General features: G+C 36.1%; 1 protein-coding gene across 9 annotated transcripts in view; it reads right to left on the bottom strand.

Moving 5' to 3' along the window:
* Positions 1-16,846, bottom strand: part of KIF21A (kinesin family member 21A) — an 86,830-nt gene that overhangs the window by 34,191 nt on the left and 35,793 nt on the right. For 7 of the 9 annotated variants that reach the window (XM_085041288.1, XM_085041231.1, XM_085041266.1 and 4 more), the window contains exons 6-14: positions 15,053-15,220; positions 13,472-13,587; positions 9,670-9,865; positions 8,696-8,885; positions 8,031-8,094; positions 7,057-7,260; positions 3,152-3,190; positions 995-1,079; positions 703-820 (exon numbers count right to left, since the gene is read on the bottom strand). In XM_085041288.1, the coding sequence (XP_084897414.1) occupies positions 703-820; positions 995-1,079; positions 3,152-3,190; positions 7,057-7,260; positions 8,031-8,094; positions 8,696-8,885; positions 9,670-9,865; positions 13,472-13,587; positions 15,053-15,220 (1,180 nt within the window). The remainder of the gene's footprint in view (positions 1-702; positions 821-994; positions 1,080-3,151; positions 3,191-7,056; positions 7,261-8,030; positions 8,095-8,695; positions 8,886-9,669; positions 9,866-13,471; positions 13,588-15,052; positions 15,221-16,846) is intronic. The other 2 variants (XM_085041249.1, XM_085041258.1) reach the window with 1 other exon arrangement.

Raw genomic sequence — 16,846 nt, 5'->3', positions numbered from 1 at the left:
GAGAAGAGAGAAGCCATTTCAATTACGGAAGTGGAATGGTGAAGGGAAAAGGTAGGAGGAAAAAGCAAGGAAAAAGGACTAATGCACATGATAAATTAATGAGTTTAATTAATTTCTTTAGCCAATTGGGTCCTTTTTTGTCTTGAGGTTATGTACTCCAGAATTAAGATATCAGTTGAGGATTTTTTTTTTTGAGGTTCCTGCTAATGGTTTGTGTGACTCTTAAACAAGAAGAAACAAGAGATTTGGTTTGCCCATTTGGCCCAACCCACATGAGAGAATTGCTGATGATGCTGTTTCTGACTCTCACAACATAAAAATGAGGAAGGCTGATACACTTCCAGCCTTCCAAAATTAAATTCTACCACTTCCAAATTAGCTGTAGGAGCTATCACCTTGGTGATTAATACTGAGACAAAAATAAAGCAGTACTTAAACCTTACATTTTGGGTGTTGTAATCAAGGAAGAAACATGTTATCAAACACTGGATGGCTTCTGGTCAATTTTAAAACCAATACCAAGACACTTGATCAGTTGTCTGTTACATCTTTTAGCACCGTAACCAAAAAGATATTTCACTGGATATACAATTTACAAAGAACTGAGGACAGTGGATTGACAACAAGCTTTCTTGCCTGCTAAGTGCTGAGGTATGACAGATACTATTTGTAAAACTCTATAGAATATTGCATTGACATCACCTTTTTCATCAGAGTCAGAATCTGATTCATCTGAGCTTTCGACAACTTCCATATCATCTTCATCTTCATCATCTTCCTCTTCTTCATCATCATGATCACTGACTTCCTGAATTTCCTCCTACAAAATGTATAGATATTAAAGCACCCCCACACTTTTCCATGCCCCAGTCATTTGTGACTATCACTGTGAAGCTGCAGTATTCACCTGATCCATTCCCAATTTCCCTTCTACAACCTTGTAAATCTTTAAACAGACAATGACCAAATAAACCAAACACTTCTAAATACTTACTGTCTCCAATTCATTATTCTCTCTCTCTGAAGTGCCTTTTTCATCTCTCTTCTCCTGCTCGTTATCTGTGTTATCCTCTTTAACACTAGTAGAAGAGGTAGACACAAATTATTCACAAACTGAAATGTCATGTGCTTCCCATCCCCAAACCAATAAATTGTAATTCCAAACAAAGATGAAAAATAAGTGCAGTTAGCAAAAGGTACAGGTGTTGGGCATGGGTAAAACACAACTTCCAAACTTCTGCAGATAATAAAATAATGCCTTATTACTCTTAATCTTGGCTTGCAAAGGAATACTAGTGATTAGCACACTGTTCCAGCATACGGTACAAATGAGACAATCAAATATATATACCCATATATTACAGCAGTACTCATTTTGCATGGAAGTTGCAGTGTACCCAAAGTAGCTTTTACCAAACAATGAAAGAACATTGTGTGCAAGTACAACATACATTACAGGTACTCCTAAACTTTCAAGCTATAACAGTGCCTACTGTACTTAGAATAGTCTGAAAATTTATGTATAAACCTTAAACAATATCCTAATTTATCATGCTATAACCACTCTTTTGATCAGTTATCTACTTTGACATCAAGGGAATGCTCAAAATAGGCATTGATAAAACAATAAAACAGGTTTGCAGCAGGGTTTTTTGTTGTTGTTGTTTTGTTCTACAGTTTTGGTGAATAAAGGGGCAAGTTTTAACATTTTTAAGTGCACATTTAAGACAACACATGCAAATATAAAACAAAACAATCAATGGCACTCTGCAAACTGTCACAGACCAGGTATCAGTCCCTCTAGTGCTACATGTTCAAAACCCAAAGTTCCAGCGCATGGGAAATTGTGACAGAATAGAGCTAGACACCACAAGAAGTAATAATGAAAAAATGTGGTTAGGATTGCATAATGTGGAATCCACCTCAACTAACGTCAGCTGCATAACAGTTTTGAAAGTTGTGCAGCCACTGATCAGGCACAGTAACTAGAAATGAACATCTTCCTCCACTGATACCAAAAGGAGCTCAGACTCGAGATCAAACTCTTGAACAAGTCCAATACTCAGTGTACGGACAAGAAATATGCAATGGATTCAAGACACTACAATTTGGCAAGTGACACCTTTAAAACCACGTTTAAAACAGAGCTCAAATCTAAAAGTGCCTGTTGAGTAACACAGTGCTTCTGTGTACACATCATTTTTTTTGTATTACGTTTTAACATTTTCAGTGCAAACTGGTTCCCTTCTGCGCCACTCATTACGAGCTATGAGCTGACCATGCACAAGGCAGAAAGCTTTTGCTTGGACCATCTGAATCCATACAGCAGAGCTAGGGATGCCAGAATTAAAAAGCCTAACCAGATTTGTACACAAAAAAAAGTGCCAAAAAGGGAACACTGAGCCATACAATCTCATTTCCACAGATTCCCGTTTCCCTCAGCCCAGAACATGTTCCGTGTTGGTTATTAAGCCTAAAAGATAATGGATCTTAGCTGCAATCCTCATGCAGATTGAGGCAAATCCCCAGTTTCCCATCCACCTGCAGACAGCACAGAACTAACCACTACAGAGAATTTGTGTTCTGCCTAAGAAAGGGGAGAGACAGGAGGAAGGAAAGCCAGCAGCTCCCCCAGGCAGAACTATACTGCTTAATGTGTGTGCTTCTGATCTGTGGATTCACATTGTCTGCACCAACTCAGTGGGTGGGTTTTTTGGATCAAAGTAGACAGCAGAAAATAAAAACTCCATTAGTTTCACTTTTAATGGTAGTATAGTTCTCTTTTTAGAGGCCTCAACTTAACCGCTCTCTGAGAGTAACTATTTGTCTACGGGTTTGGCTGAAACGGAATGGGAGGAATGGTCAAAGCTTCAGTCACATGCGTGAAAGAAAACAATCAATTCAGTAGGAATTCCCAAAGGTGCCACCTCCCCACAAAAGCTTGCTCAACACTATGCAACTCCAGAGTCAACCTCCATCTCACAACAGAGGTTTCTTCCAGTTAAAACACTGGTTGAAAGAGAAACCACGGGAAAGAATTCTGAAAATGACCTACTCCTGAACTACCTATGAATCTGCCCAACTTGTTTTCATGTACGACAACCAGTTAATTGAAATGACAGGTAATTAAAAACCTGGGAAATATTCCAACCTTCTTTCTTCTTGACTGCTTTCCTCAAGTTTCTGTAGCCTTCAAAAGCACGAGGTACAGTATTGGAAGGCCAAGCCAATGAAGGACAAACCAGACAGTGAAAAGCAAAAGTGATAAGAAGGTAAAAAAAATGATACATATGAGCTTGCGGAGTTTAAAATGAAATTTTAAAAGATACCATCAAGAGACAACAAGTAGTAAAAAGGCAATACATCCTGCACAGTTGGAAAGTAAACAGAAAACAAAGAAGAAGCATTTGTAGGTTAACTAATCTGCCAGTGACAGTAAGTGTAAATTCAAGTTACGCTAAGGAAGAAATTTGACACAAAATATATAACCTCACAAATTATTTCTTATAATGAATTAAGAAAACCTCTCAATTCTAGAAAAAGCTTTTTCCTCCTTCACTTAAAACTGGCAGGTAAGATACTGAAAATTGCAAATACTGCCACTGACCCAAAGTTATGTATTCTCAGGAAGATATCAGAAAAACCCCCAATGCACTAGTTTTAGATATGCTGATAACATATTGTACTACAAAGTAGGAATAAGAAAATTTTAGTATTAATATTCAAAATAATATATTCTGAATATAATTAATACAAAAATCTTCCAACTGCACGCATTTTTTTGTGTGGGGCTTTGTTGTTCATTTTTAAATAAAAAGCAAAAAACTGTAGCTTATTTTTCTGGGATTCAGATAGTACATGCCAATTATTGTTTGTTATTTTCTAATGAATTTAAAAAAAAAAAAAAAAACGTGCACCAGAAGCAATGAGATGGACAAAATGTTAGTATTTCTACCTGGTTTTTTTCCTTGTGAATAAATGTGGATTTATCAGTAAAAAAAATCCACATGACATATGTAAGCATAGAGATGGCTTAAAATTAATCAACTACTGAAATTCCTCATGTTTCCATTATGACAAAGTTTTGAGCAAGAGGTTTTGCTGCCTTTTTTAAACTTTTACTGCCTACCATCTTCCTTCAGTATCAGCTGGGGCTAGCACACTGAACTCTGAGTAACTTTTATGACTAGTTTAGTTTAATAAAGGTAAGGGAAACCAAAAGAAAACAGTCAAAAATGGTTGCTAGGTACATACGGCTGATTAACAACTGAAAGGAAGGTGGGCTTCTAAGTCACACTAAGTCACACTGTGGCACACTCCAATCATGTCAGTTTTTCAGTATCCAAAACATTATTGCCATGAAAACTGTTTCCAATAAACTTTATGACAGATGCTTATTAAAGACTACAGATACATAGCAGTACATACCTGCTGCTCATTCAGAACCTTGCTCCTAGGCCTTCAGGCTACCTCACAACAATTTAAATAAGTTGCATATATTTAAAATTATGCACCTGTTATCGTACTGACCCATAACCAGGAAACAAAAGACCAAAAAGGGCAACAGATGGGGCAGAACTAGCATCTAGGCTTACCAATCCCATTTTAATGGAAAAATGCTAGTCAGGCAACTTTAAAAGAACAGCAACACTAAAAAGAAATCGTAGAGTAAATGTAACTAAATGCCAGCAAAAGACAGAATTAAAACAAAAAATCCCTACCAAACTACATGGCAAATTGTCTGTGCAATACATTAATGCACACACTGCCAATTCCTGAAATACTAATAGAATAAAAATTCACAGAGTTATAACCTTAGCAGCCTTTCATTAATTAGATAGAAGCACTCTGCAAGTACCACATATGACAATGTATAATGCCTCAAATTCTAACATCTCTTACCATCTAAGGAATTTTTCTCCCAACATATGCACCTCACATATTTATGAATATTTATTACAAATTGGTGTGCAGATAGGCCAGTAGATAGATGCAAATCTTAGCAGCACTTTGAAGAGTATGATCCCATTTTATAGAACACAAGACCCACTTTAAGATGGAGACTGGGCCATCAAGAGGTCTCTTTCAACTTTAATTTTTCTATGGTTCTCTAACTAGACAATGCTAGGAAGGAAACTGATCTCAAAAATAATTTATGGTAAGTAGCTCTACTTCTGGATCAGACTACCTGGCTATGCCATCACAAGATTATTTTCCTGGTGTGAGAAAGAATGACTAGCTTTTGAAAAGAAAAAAGAATGACAAAATGAACGATTGTCTGGTTTACTTACTGCTGTAAGTATAGCAAAACTGCCAGGTTTTGGGGTTTTTTTAAATCATAATAGCCTACAATAAGGGATGTTACTCCAGGTATCTAGTAGCAACCTTTATGTGGACACCACCATGTCTTCTACCTAACACTCAGGCCACAACCTTACAACTGAGGCTCTATCTAAGTACATAGTTAAATGCATGCTTCATTTTAAATTATGTTAAAACATAAAAAATCAAATCTCTTTGCTCCTGCATTTAGAGTTAAAGGACATATTGAAGTGCTTGGCTGAAGAGATGACAGAACATTCTGCTGATTTTATTTAATAGTTCCACTTTGCCTTCAATTTCCTATAAAAATGAGACAAAAGCTATGAAAATCGCCATAAAAGTCTAAGAGGTTCCTGAAAAATGATATGTAAAAGTAGAATCTAACTGTTATTAAAATGAGTGCTCTCTACAAGTATCAGACATTTATGTGGTAAATGGATTTACAGATATAGGACCTAAAATTACAGATATCACTAACTTGCATCAACATTATACTTTGTTTCAAGGTTAAACTGTTTTAGTTTTACTCTAACTTCTAGAAGTCTGAAGGACAATTATTAAATACAACAATAGATTGGAAGCATGGAAAATTTCAACTAAAATGGAGAGATTTCTAACGGACACAAAGTCTCTGAGTACACAAGTGTCCCAGGTTACAATGCAGATGTATCTAGTATTCAATTACCACCAGCTGTGGGACATTAGCTGTTATCTCCTGCTAATGACTCACCCCTGATAACAGTCAATGGGCCATCAAGAAGCCATGCATGACTCATGGAATTATCTCATCCTATTGTGAGATGCTCCACCCAGGAGGGAGGAGCCAAGCATTCCCACTTGGATATAACCTGGCCTTGGAACTGCCTAGTTAGCTCTGTCTACTGGGCTTCCAGAGGACAAGAGCTACTACTGGACCTTCAGCTGGAGATCAGACCTTCCACAGGATCACTGCTTCAACTGAACTGCTTCATTTGGACTGCTACCAGCACCCTAACAGGGTGTCAGGTTGTATCTGACTTTGTTAGTGCTTTTCCTTGTATTATTTCACTTATATTTAATTTTTCCTATTAAATTTTAATCCTGACTTGCAATCTCCCACTGGTTTGTTTTCAAATTAATACAACAAGCAAAGCCCTACTGTACTTACTGCTGTCTAAACAGGCATTTATGTCAATGTCTATGAGGATTTTAGTAGATGAGAAGTTGGACAGCAAAAAAAACCAGCAAAGCATGATGTTGCAGAGAATTAGAAAACCTCAAATTAAAAAACATTCATAGAAGCAAAAAATAAAGCAAAAGAAGCCATTTCAAGAGCTACCAAAGAATTCCCAGCTATTCAGAATATCTTTTCTTCAGAAAGCTGTTTCAGTTTTGACATAGAGTTGAAAAGAAGTTTAAATTTTTTAAAACATCTGTTAAATTTCAGATGTGATTTAAAAGAAATTTTTTTAAATATCAAAATTTAGGGAGAGCACCTGTGCTTTTATCATTGTGCATAATTATATAGAAAAGTTCATTACAAAGGAGACATTCACTCTATGAACACTTCACACTTCGCTGGAAGAAAAGACTCAAAAGAAAAACTGTAACTTCAATGTGTAAAAGGGTTTGAAGGAAGCGCAGTTTATGGTCCAAACCCACACAACAACAAGCCTCTTCAAGTCTCAGTGGTTAAAAAAATTCACCCCTTTACTAAGGAAGAGAAAACAAATAGCATTCTAATTCATACACCACCTCTTTTTCTTTTTCCTTTCTTTTTTTTTCAGCTTTTCTAGATCTTTCTTGGCTATATCTAGAATTTCCATTGTCTCTTTCTCTGAAGAAAGCATAGAAGCAGAAAATGCTGATGGTCCACCAAAGTATGTGGCTCTTGATGAAGCTCTTGACAAGTTGCGTCTAAGATTTTCATTCACTGCTTCACTTTCTAATAATTTTGCTCTTAATAAAAAAGAAAAAAGGAAGAATTTTAGACTATGAATTAAAAGTATCAACAATACATAAGATGTACACTCTTTTGACTCTGTAACTTCCATGCATTACTTTCACTTTAAAAAGAAACAATAAACCAAGGTGAAGTCTGAAAAAATATATTGTAGTGAATTCCTCAATGATACCATTTTACACAACGGTTAAGTATATTGTACATATATCTTACAACCTAGACAGAATATATGAAAATATGTCTGTATGAACATACACAGAGATATATACCTGAATATGCTCTATGTGTATACATGGTGTGTGAAAGCTACACAAAAGCTCTAATATTAACTAAGGACAGGCCAGATAATTTTTTGCATGGTGTATGTCCAAGATATAGATAAATAAAAATATCTAAAATATTTAAGACTTTTTGAATTTAAAAAGAAAGTATTTTTAAAAAAACTTCTTTTTTTAAACAAGTTATTTCTCAGTACTACAACTCATATATGAGGTTATAAAAGAATCGTTCTAAGTTTTGATGTCCTTTGTGCGATGATATCAAGTTATCAACATTATTCAGGCAATATCTTATTCTCATTTCTACTGTCAGTTTGATCTCTAACATTTTACATTTTTGAAGCCAAGAGCAACAGCAGATGGTCTTAGAAGCTGAAGGACCACTCTCTTAAAGAAATCCCCACACAGGAAAACAGCTGCAGTATTTACTTGCTAACACTTCTATTTTTTTTTAATAAAAATTGTCCAAATACTTATTATGCAAATACCTGAGATCTTCAATTTCCTTGATATAATTATGAATCATGTTGCTAATTTCTTCATTTCCTTCCCCTTTGAAGGACAGAGAGAAAAGGGCAATGAGGGGAAGAGAAAGATTAAGAAAGGACTATAACAGTATAAATATCTGAATATAGCTACTAGGCACAAAGTACCTGCAAAGGGAACAGTCACATGGGCTTGTAAAGTACCTTTCCTTCTTAAACTGAATTACATTTTTGGTTCCTCTCTCATATGATCACCATCTGATTACCAGTAACTTTTTTTCTGTATTAGTACATTTCAACAATGTTTAAATCAAAATTACTTATTTGGAGTTTAATTTGGAGTCAAATTTATTTAATCTGGTTGTTAAATCACCACAGGGGTTAAACATACGAATAATTTCTACATAAATATATTATTTCATATTTCCTCTTGTTCATATTCCTAAATGAATGGTAAAATAAGGGTACCACGCTATTTCTATCATTAAAAAAAGACTCCAGAAACTGAAGAAATAATCAGATGGGGGTTTCTCTCTGCCAAATGAGGTCCTATATTGCTAATAAAAAGGCATCACTTCATTCCAAAGGATCAATGACGCAAGAACATATCATTAATTTAAGTTCATGAACTTATGAAGCAGTATGTGCATATCACACTCACAGCATACCTGTTCTGGCTAGCACTTGGTTGGCCTGATCACTCATAAGCTGCGTTATTCTGGCTCTAAGAGCATCAATAGTCTCTTGCATGGCTTTAATTCTAACGCGCAGGTTGTTGTTTTCTGTTTGCAGCATCGCATTTTCATGGAACATGTCATTGATGCTTTCGACGCCTTCTTCATCTATAATCCTTTTGCCCTTTAAGAAAGTAAAAATATTTTATTACTAGTAAAGGCTGAACTCCACATAAAAAAAAATTAACTTAGTAAATGCAATCCACAGATTACTCAAAATTCCAAAGAGACAATCATAGCAAAAATAATCTTCTACCAAAAAGTTTAAAACAATGATAAATGGATAGTTTTCAAGAGATTGACGTCTGGCCAACAACTTAGCATCTGGGTTTTGTGTAATTCCAGTTTAGTCTGAAGTACAAGTACTTGGAGAGGTTAAGAAAACTCTTTATCAAATCAGAATACTAACTCAAGAAGAACCGAGTGGGACCCTGTTTGGTAATGATATTTATTGCAGGAAACTGTATAAATTTCAGGAAGAAAGGGCATGAGTATTTGCCTTATATAATTTAAGCTGTATTTTTAAAACATAAACTGTTTTAAATGTCTAATAAGTTTTTAAAAGTAATACACAGTAGCTGTACATATTCATTTATGCATCAATCTAAGTTGTGTTTCATCATTTTTGCTTTGGAAGTGAATTTCTCATTGCCTTTCAAAAAGCAAATAGCATGCAGCATCAGTAAATATCACTGACATTTGCTGGCATATCTTTTCTTTGGGGATACAATCTACATTTTCTAAAAACATCTGATAATCACTGGGATTAAGAGTGTTGTTTACATCAGAGTTGTTATTTCAATGTTTTTAGTGTAAGAAGTGGAAAGAGTCAACAGAAGGCAAAAAAAAAAAAGCTGTGGAATTACAAGCATTTAAAAGCAGAAGAAATCCTAAGAGGATAGACTTACTGTTTTGTATTCCATGAGTTCCATCTGCAGCCGTGCAATCTCACTGCGCAAAGCATTTATTTGTTGACTAGCTCTATCCTGATTAACCATCACCTTGTTCTTGATGTTCCGTGCCCGATTGGCGTACTTCAGTGTGTTCAAAGTTTCCATGAAGTCTCGATCTGAAGGGCTCACACATGCTATCATGAGCGTTTGACTGGAAGTCAGAAACACAGGTCAGCATTACAGATCAAGAGCACAAAGAGCAGAGAGAAGCTAACAGGTTCTCAGGCAGAAGGTGAAACAAGAATAGCAACTTCATAGTATTTGCGAAAATATTGCTCCATCTAGCTCACATCAGACTGTGAGCCACACAAGTCAGCAGTATTATGTCTTGTATCATCGTAGCATAGCATAGGAGATACTAGATCATTACTTGATCCACATATGAAATTTCAAAAGCCAATGTTAATTGGTGTTGCCAGAAATGTTTTTCAAATTACATTTGGTTTGCCTAATCATACATAACCTGAGATTAAGGAATTTATGATCAACCAAAATTCCTAGACAATGATTTCAATCATGCAGCCATCAGGACTGCCTATTGTGATTCCTGAGGTACCTAACTACCTCATCTGAAAGTTGCCCAAATGCCCATCTCAGCTGTCCATACATGCCTAATGTACCTACTCTCTACCTGAGTTCCAAACTGCCTGAATTCTCCACTGCAAATTATCTCCTATTCTACAACAGAAACCCAGAAACTAGTATTTACCCTTAGCACATCTGTCTATAACTGAAATATATTCCATGTTTTATAACACTACTGCTTAGAACAATTTCTGCAACAAAAAGCAGCAGGACCTGAGCTCTTGGCCCAAGAAGGCTATGAACAACCATTCTCCTTTCAGTTTCCTCCAACACCCCCTAGCCATACCACCATGGGGTATTATTGCAGGATTAGAACACACTGCTTGCAACAAATGAAAGATAAAGCCAATAGACCTTTAGGAGCCAGTAGGACAAAAGCAGGAAAAAAAGCAAAACAAGTTTCACTCCAACCAAGTGCTTTCATCATTCAATAGGTTCCTTCCCTCACTCCCTGGAGCATACTCATTTCATATCAGATAAGAACAGCCTAGAGGGTCAGAACCAGAATTCCAGCTGCAGATCACTCTGCAGGTGCATACATTGCCTAAATTCTCAACACATAGAACAAAACATCTGCATTTGATGGACTGAGTAGACTCCTCCAAGTTTTAAAGAAATTTGCTTCTCCATTGCATGTCACAGCTTAGGTGGTTGCATTAGGAAGACTGAACTGTGCCGGGGGTAAAGGAGCAGTATCTGCATGAGGCAGGCTAAATTCTGATCTTCACTTTCTATAATTTCAGACTGAAACAAACAAATGAATCCCTGAAACCCTCTGTGAGGCAAACAATTATCTTCACCACACACACTGGGAAACTGAGCTAGAAAGAGTAACTAGCCTGGGGCTACTAAGAGCATTCAGCAACTCTTCCTCAGCCCTCACCCATAACTTTGTGTCAGTTCTCCAAACTGTTTTAGTCCTCAAGTTAAGAGTATGCATGATTAAGAACAAATTTTTACTTCAGACATTGAGAATGCACTTTTCTAAATCTCAGAGGACAAGTTCTGCTATGTGTCCATCTTGAAAACTGAATACCTTGAACTCCAGTATTCTACCTGAATTGTAAAGTGGACTAGGGTTGTCTAAAACTGTTCTATATCCTTTATGTTACCATGTCTTTAAACTGCTCCCCCTGCTCCAGAAGTTATGAAGGTTTTAATTTTTAATATTATACATCATAAAATTCATTTTAAAACACCAATGATCCACATTCTTCTTTGAATAATTCAAGTAATATTAATATTTAAGTGTTGCTTCAAAACTGTTACAGCATTACACTTAAAATAATGATTATTGTGAGAATAGAACAGTGACACAATACTTTCATCATTGTTAACTCAGGACTTACTGCAACTTAACCCAAATTATTACTAGTAAATTTTTTTAAGTATTGTTTAAGAGATAAGCAACAATATGGACTGTAATATCTAGGGTGGAAGTTGGAAGGCTACAGAACTGGCTTTAAGAAAGCTAAATCTGATTCTCCAGAAGAAAAACCGCATATTCTTTAAAATTTAGCTTTTCCACACATTTTAGTTGCCAAAGCCCAGACAAAAACATTCAAAATGTGGGGGTCTTATATATATATATATATATATATATATATATAAAACATTCATATATATGTATATACATGAATGAAAAAGTCTTCCTTAACAGCTGATATGGGCCCAAGGGATATTCTTTCCCACATGGAATGATGCTCATCATATAAAGCTGTGGGAATGAGAAAGAAGAGGGGGGACATTCAGAGTTGACAGCATTTGCCTTCCCAAGTCACCACAACATGTGATGGAGCCCTACTTTCTGGGGAGTGCCTGAGTACTTGCCTGCCCATGGAAAGTGAATTACTCGTTTTGTTTTGCTTGCATATGCAACTTTTGCTTTACCGATTGAAGTGTCCTTACGTCAAACTCTGAGTTTTCTCCCTTCTACCCTTGTGATTCTCTCTGCAGTCCCCCCGGGGGCAGGGAGTGAGTGGCTATGCAAGGCTTGGCTGCTGGCTGGGGTTACCCTGACCTCATCGAACACTAAAAACCCTGTGATTCCTCCTGAAGAGCACGACGGGGGAGGAGTGGAGCTGTGACATGTGAAAATATTTTAGAGTCAAAGTAGTATTTCTACAAAAGCGTGATTTTAGGAATGGTTTGAAAAAATGCTCACTAGCTGGTGTATTTGATAAAAAATTTAGTCAAGATTTACAGAAAGGGTTAGAAGAGCTATGCTGTTTGATTTCTGCTGATTTTTTCATAATTCTGGAGTTCCTTCCTCTCTTACGCACTTTTGAAAGTTTCTAGTCCTTATTTTACTTGCTTTTCTGGCTCTGCTTTTCCTCACACTGCAGTGCTTCAAGTTGTTACTAAAGTTTAACTCGATGAAGAGCAGAGCAACAGTTTAAGAATTTGCTTCCACTTCTCCCTATTCCTTTGCGAAAAATCTTTTTGCTCTCCTAAACATAGGAGCCAGGTAATTGGATCACGTAACAGAACAAGAGTACTACCTTACGAAGATATACTCAGCTGTGGTCCTTCTTATATTTGTACATGCTAACATTGCAAATATAAAATTTGTATTATTTTAATAAATTTGTTAATGTTTCCTTATCTAAAGTCTTCAGAAGTCAAAGCTTCCCTTCATTGTATGTGCAGAATGTGTACAAATAGATTCATACAGACAACCCGGGTGATAGACTACTTTGTTTTTATTAAGCTGCAATCCAACATCACATAACTGAACAGATGCATCCAAGCTCCTGTGCAAGGCAGAGCAAACAATTCACTGCCATTAAAAAACAAAGTACCAAAAAAACCTCTAAAGGAGAAACTCATCACAGCTTTAAAATATGCTGTCAGCAAAACTTAAAAGTTATACTATCTACAATCTACAGATATTTTCATGGGAAGAACTTGTCTGAAAATGGTAACTTCTAGCTAACATGAAGTTTTGTGTCTAGTAAAATAATATCACTGAAAAGAACAAAGCAAAATCCTCTTGAAATTTTTTTCTCTCCATTGACAGCATTTTTGTCACAACAATTTACCTTCAGAATCTTCTTCCAACAAAGAGTGGCTATTCTTATTGTCATTTAACATTAATTTTTACTTTCTGAAGATCGTGTTCTCATTTATGCTCATTCACAATGAAATACATAAAATGTTTCAATTGTCATACCTGTTTCCCCCAAGAGAGTCTTGAAGTAGCCTTGTAAGCTTTGAATCCCTGTATGGTACATGAGTTGCCTTCTTACTTTTATCTCCCAGTGCACTTATTACATTGCCAAGTGCCAGCTATAAAACACCAAATCACGTAATACATAAGTCAGAATCAGTTCCTGTGTAGTTTTATTTTAAAAGCAGCTATAAACTGGGGTCAGCATATTATGAGAAAATTAATATAACCATGAAAGTTAACATAAAAATATTTCTGCAGACTTTTACATTTTGCAGCAGGCATTTAAAAACTTCTGTGCTATCAATAGTGCATCAGATGACTTACAGCCTGGTACCTGGAAATGCTAAAGTGCTTAGCGCAATTCACGTGCTCTAGTGATATCTCATGTCAGTCACAAACTAAAGTTGGTATTAATTCATCTAACAAACATTTGCTTTTGATGATTATTAAGGTTGATCTCTACTTCTAGCAATAGCTATAATTTCTTTCAAGTTAATTTTATCAATTTACTTTATGATACATTTAGAATAAAATATGGAGCACTTATGTTAAAAAACAGAATTTATTACCTCTACAGGTATGAAGAAAAAAAATGTCTGATGATGATTTGAGCATTTAAAACTTGAAATTAAAGGCTTGTAGTCCACAGCTATCCTGTCGCTTTGTTCAAAGGTTCTAATTGATGTTTATAAACAATCTAGCATTTGGCTGTGATATGATTTTTCATGTGGAACTGCACACACTTCAAACTGAAGGATTTTGCTTTAGGTGGCGCCCTGTACCGCAAGTTCTTGCTCTGGCAATGGTGCTGCTGCAACCAGCAGATGGAGAACTGCACACACCCCATGCTGTGCTTGTTTGCTTTGAAGGATTTAAAGCACTTTCAAGTCTGTTTCACAAAACTGTGGGCTGGACTTCATTATAAATGAAAGTTCTGTGATCTTGTATTAGTTATATCACACTGATTTTCACGTTCATGCATTTTATCTGCTGTTAAGGACACAACTATGTCATCCAGACCGGCTAAATCCTCTTTGCTTTGTGCTTATCTCAATGATGAAATTGAACTGAATACTCTTTCTCTTCCATATAACCAGAAAAACTACAGAAAATAACCAATGTCATCATGCCAAGAGAATCACTGAGAAATCCTAACTGCAGAATACCTCATTGGTACTGCACAACAGCCCAGAAAAAAGAGACATATTTTCACATATAAAATATATGAATGTTATATATTTTATATAATATAGAATATATTATGTGATATAAAATATAAAATAGACATGTATTTTTATGTGTTTACAAGAATTGCACATAGCCATGTAGCTCAAAACCAAGACCTGAAACTACAATCTCCATTCATAATTGCCAGCTCTACTTTTCAGTGCAGCTTAGTAAGTGTTAAGTTACTATAAGTAATATAGTATATAAAGAACTGTAAGTTTTATAGTTCTTTAATACAGTTAATAAAGAACTATATAGCAAGCTAAAGACAAAAAAAATTAAGCTGTAAGTTTTATTTCTAAGTGTTTTGGCTAGGGTTGTTTTACACTATATTGTATATTTGTATAGTCTTACTAGTCCACAGTTGATGGAAATGCCTTCTTTTGCCCTTTCTCCTGTAGCTCCTGTTCGCTTTAACCTTTCAGATCCCGCCAGATCAACAAAATGAAACTTGGCAGTAAGAGTTTCATATTCGTTCATCTCAGAAGACTCAGATATTATCCTGTTATCAGTGGCATTATCCTGAAGCAAAGAAGAACCCACAAGGCTTAGTGAGATCTTTCACATTAACATTTGCAAAGTTCAATCAACAATCATTTACAAAGCAACTTCTTCATGACCATCTCCTTATTCATTATCTTATAACAACAGTATTTTGAAACATACTATCTCCATTTTAATCACATGTATTAACATATTCTTGAAGACCCAGCTAGATGCATGTGAAAACAAATTACTTTAAGTACGAGCTACCATCACTTCTTGATGAAGAAGTGTGGGGACACATTTACTAAAATATATAAGTCTCCAGCAAGATGAGCAACTAATTTGTATCTCTCCTAGATTGCAGGACTAGAACCAATTGTCTAAGGAAACTGATTTTAAAAAATAAAACCTTAGTTACATAATTATCCCACAAAATCACCAGAACCACTTAGTTTATAAACCTGCCAAAAACCTGAATGTTATTTTGATTTTATATAACTTAAACCCCATCACCTGCCTCCCTGTGGGATGGTTCTTCAACTTACTTTAGGAATTACTGTTGGAAGCCCTTTTTCCTAGCAGTCAGTATTCCACTAGCACTTCTGACTTCCACAGAAAATAAGAATAGCAGAGGAAACAAGGGGAAAAGAAGAGGTTCCTTTTTCCCTTCCACCTTCATCCCCCAGGTAATGAGAGGTGCTCACTGCGAGCCTCCATCAGTGTGGGGAGTCTGCCCAGGAACACACTGCACTGGGGCAGGTACCACAGCCTCAGCCTCTTTCCACTTCACACCCCAAAGCTCAGCAGCAAAATTATCCTTTTTCATTAGACAATCCCAAACTTTTTTCTGTTGATTAGTTTAGTACTACCATTTACTGTAGAGTTTTATTTTACTCCAAGTGTAGTTAGATTTATTGTCAGGAAAGCAACACAATGAGAAAAACCTTTAAATCACTCACTTCTTGACCTTATTGGTAAGATACCCATTGCAGGGCAATTTTTACTAACTTGGCATGGTGTCATGTAATAAGCATATATCAAATGTATACTGGATTTATAACAAATTCTCACAGCCCAAACTACAAGCTTTATTAGGAATTTCTATCACAGAAAACCCAGAACAACCTTTAAAAAAAAAACTAAAAAAAGCCAACCAACCAACCAAAAAAAGACCCCAAAAAAAAACCACACCAAAAAACCACAAAACCAACAAACAAAAAAAAAAGAAAAGAACGACAGAAGCCAACCACAGACCCTCAGGTATTCTGGGGTGACCTTTATGTCTTTGGCCAGCTAGCCTACAGTTCCCTTCACAACTGCAAGAGGTAATGCAGGTCTCTGCAGACCAAACCATTCTCATGGTAGTTAAATATTTCGTACTTTTAAAGTGGCATCCTTTTGTGGCAGTAACAGAAGAGACTGGGAACTGTGCCACTTCCACAAGACCAGGAATCATTATTTCTGTTATTCTGATGTTTACACTCGGGGGACCACACTCTCATTTCCAGCCCTCACAGTCATAACTAATGCATGCTTTTTCACTCTCCCTCATCTAGCAAGTGAAATGTACATCCAGAAACTTCCAAGAAGCATGGATGGTGTGAACAGAGCCCGAGGAGCAGCAAGTCTGTGCACTGCAGCCATGGCTGCCTGCCAGCCCTG

The sequence above is a fragment of the Lichenostomus cassidix genome, chromosome 1Aa (genome assembly GCF_008360975.1).
Source record: "Lichenostomus cassidix isolate B80296 chromosome 1Aa, HeHo_3.0, whole genome shotgun sequence".
NCBI classification, from domain to species: domain Eukaryota; kingdom Metazoa; phylum Chordata; class Aves; order Passeriformes; family Meliphagidae; genus Lichenostomus; species Lichenostomus cassidix.
Note: the sequence above shows the minus strand (reverse complement) of the source record. Positions and strands in the feature narration are given on the sequence as shown.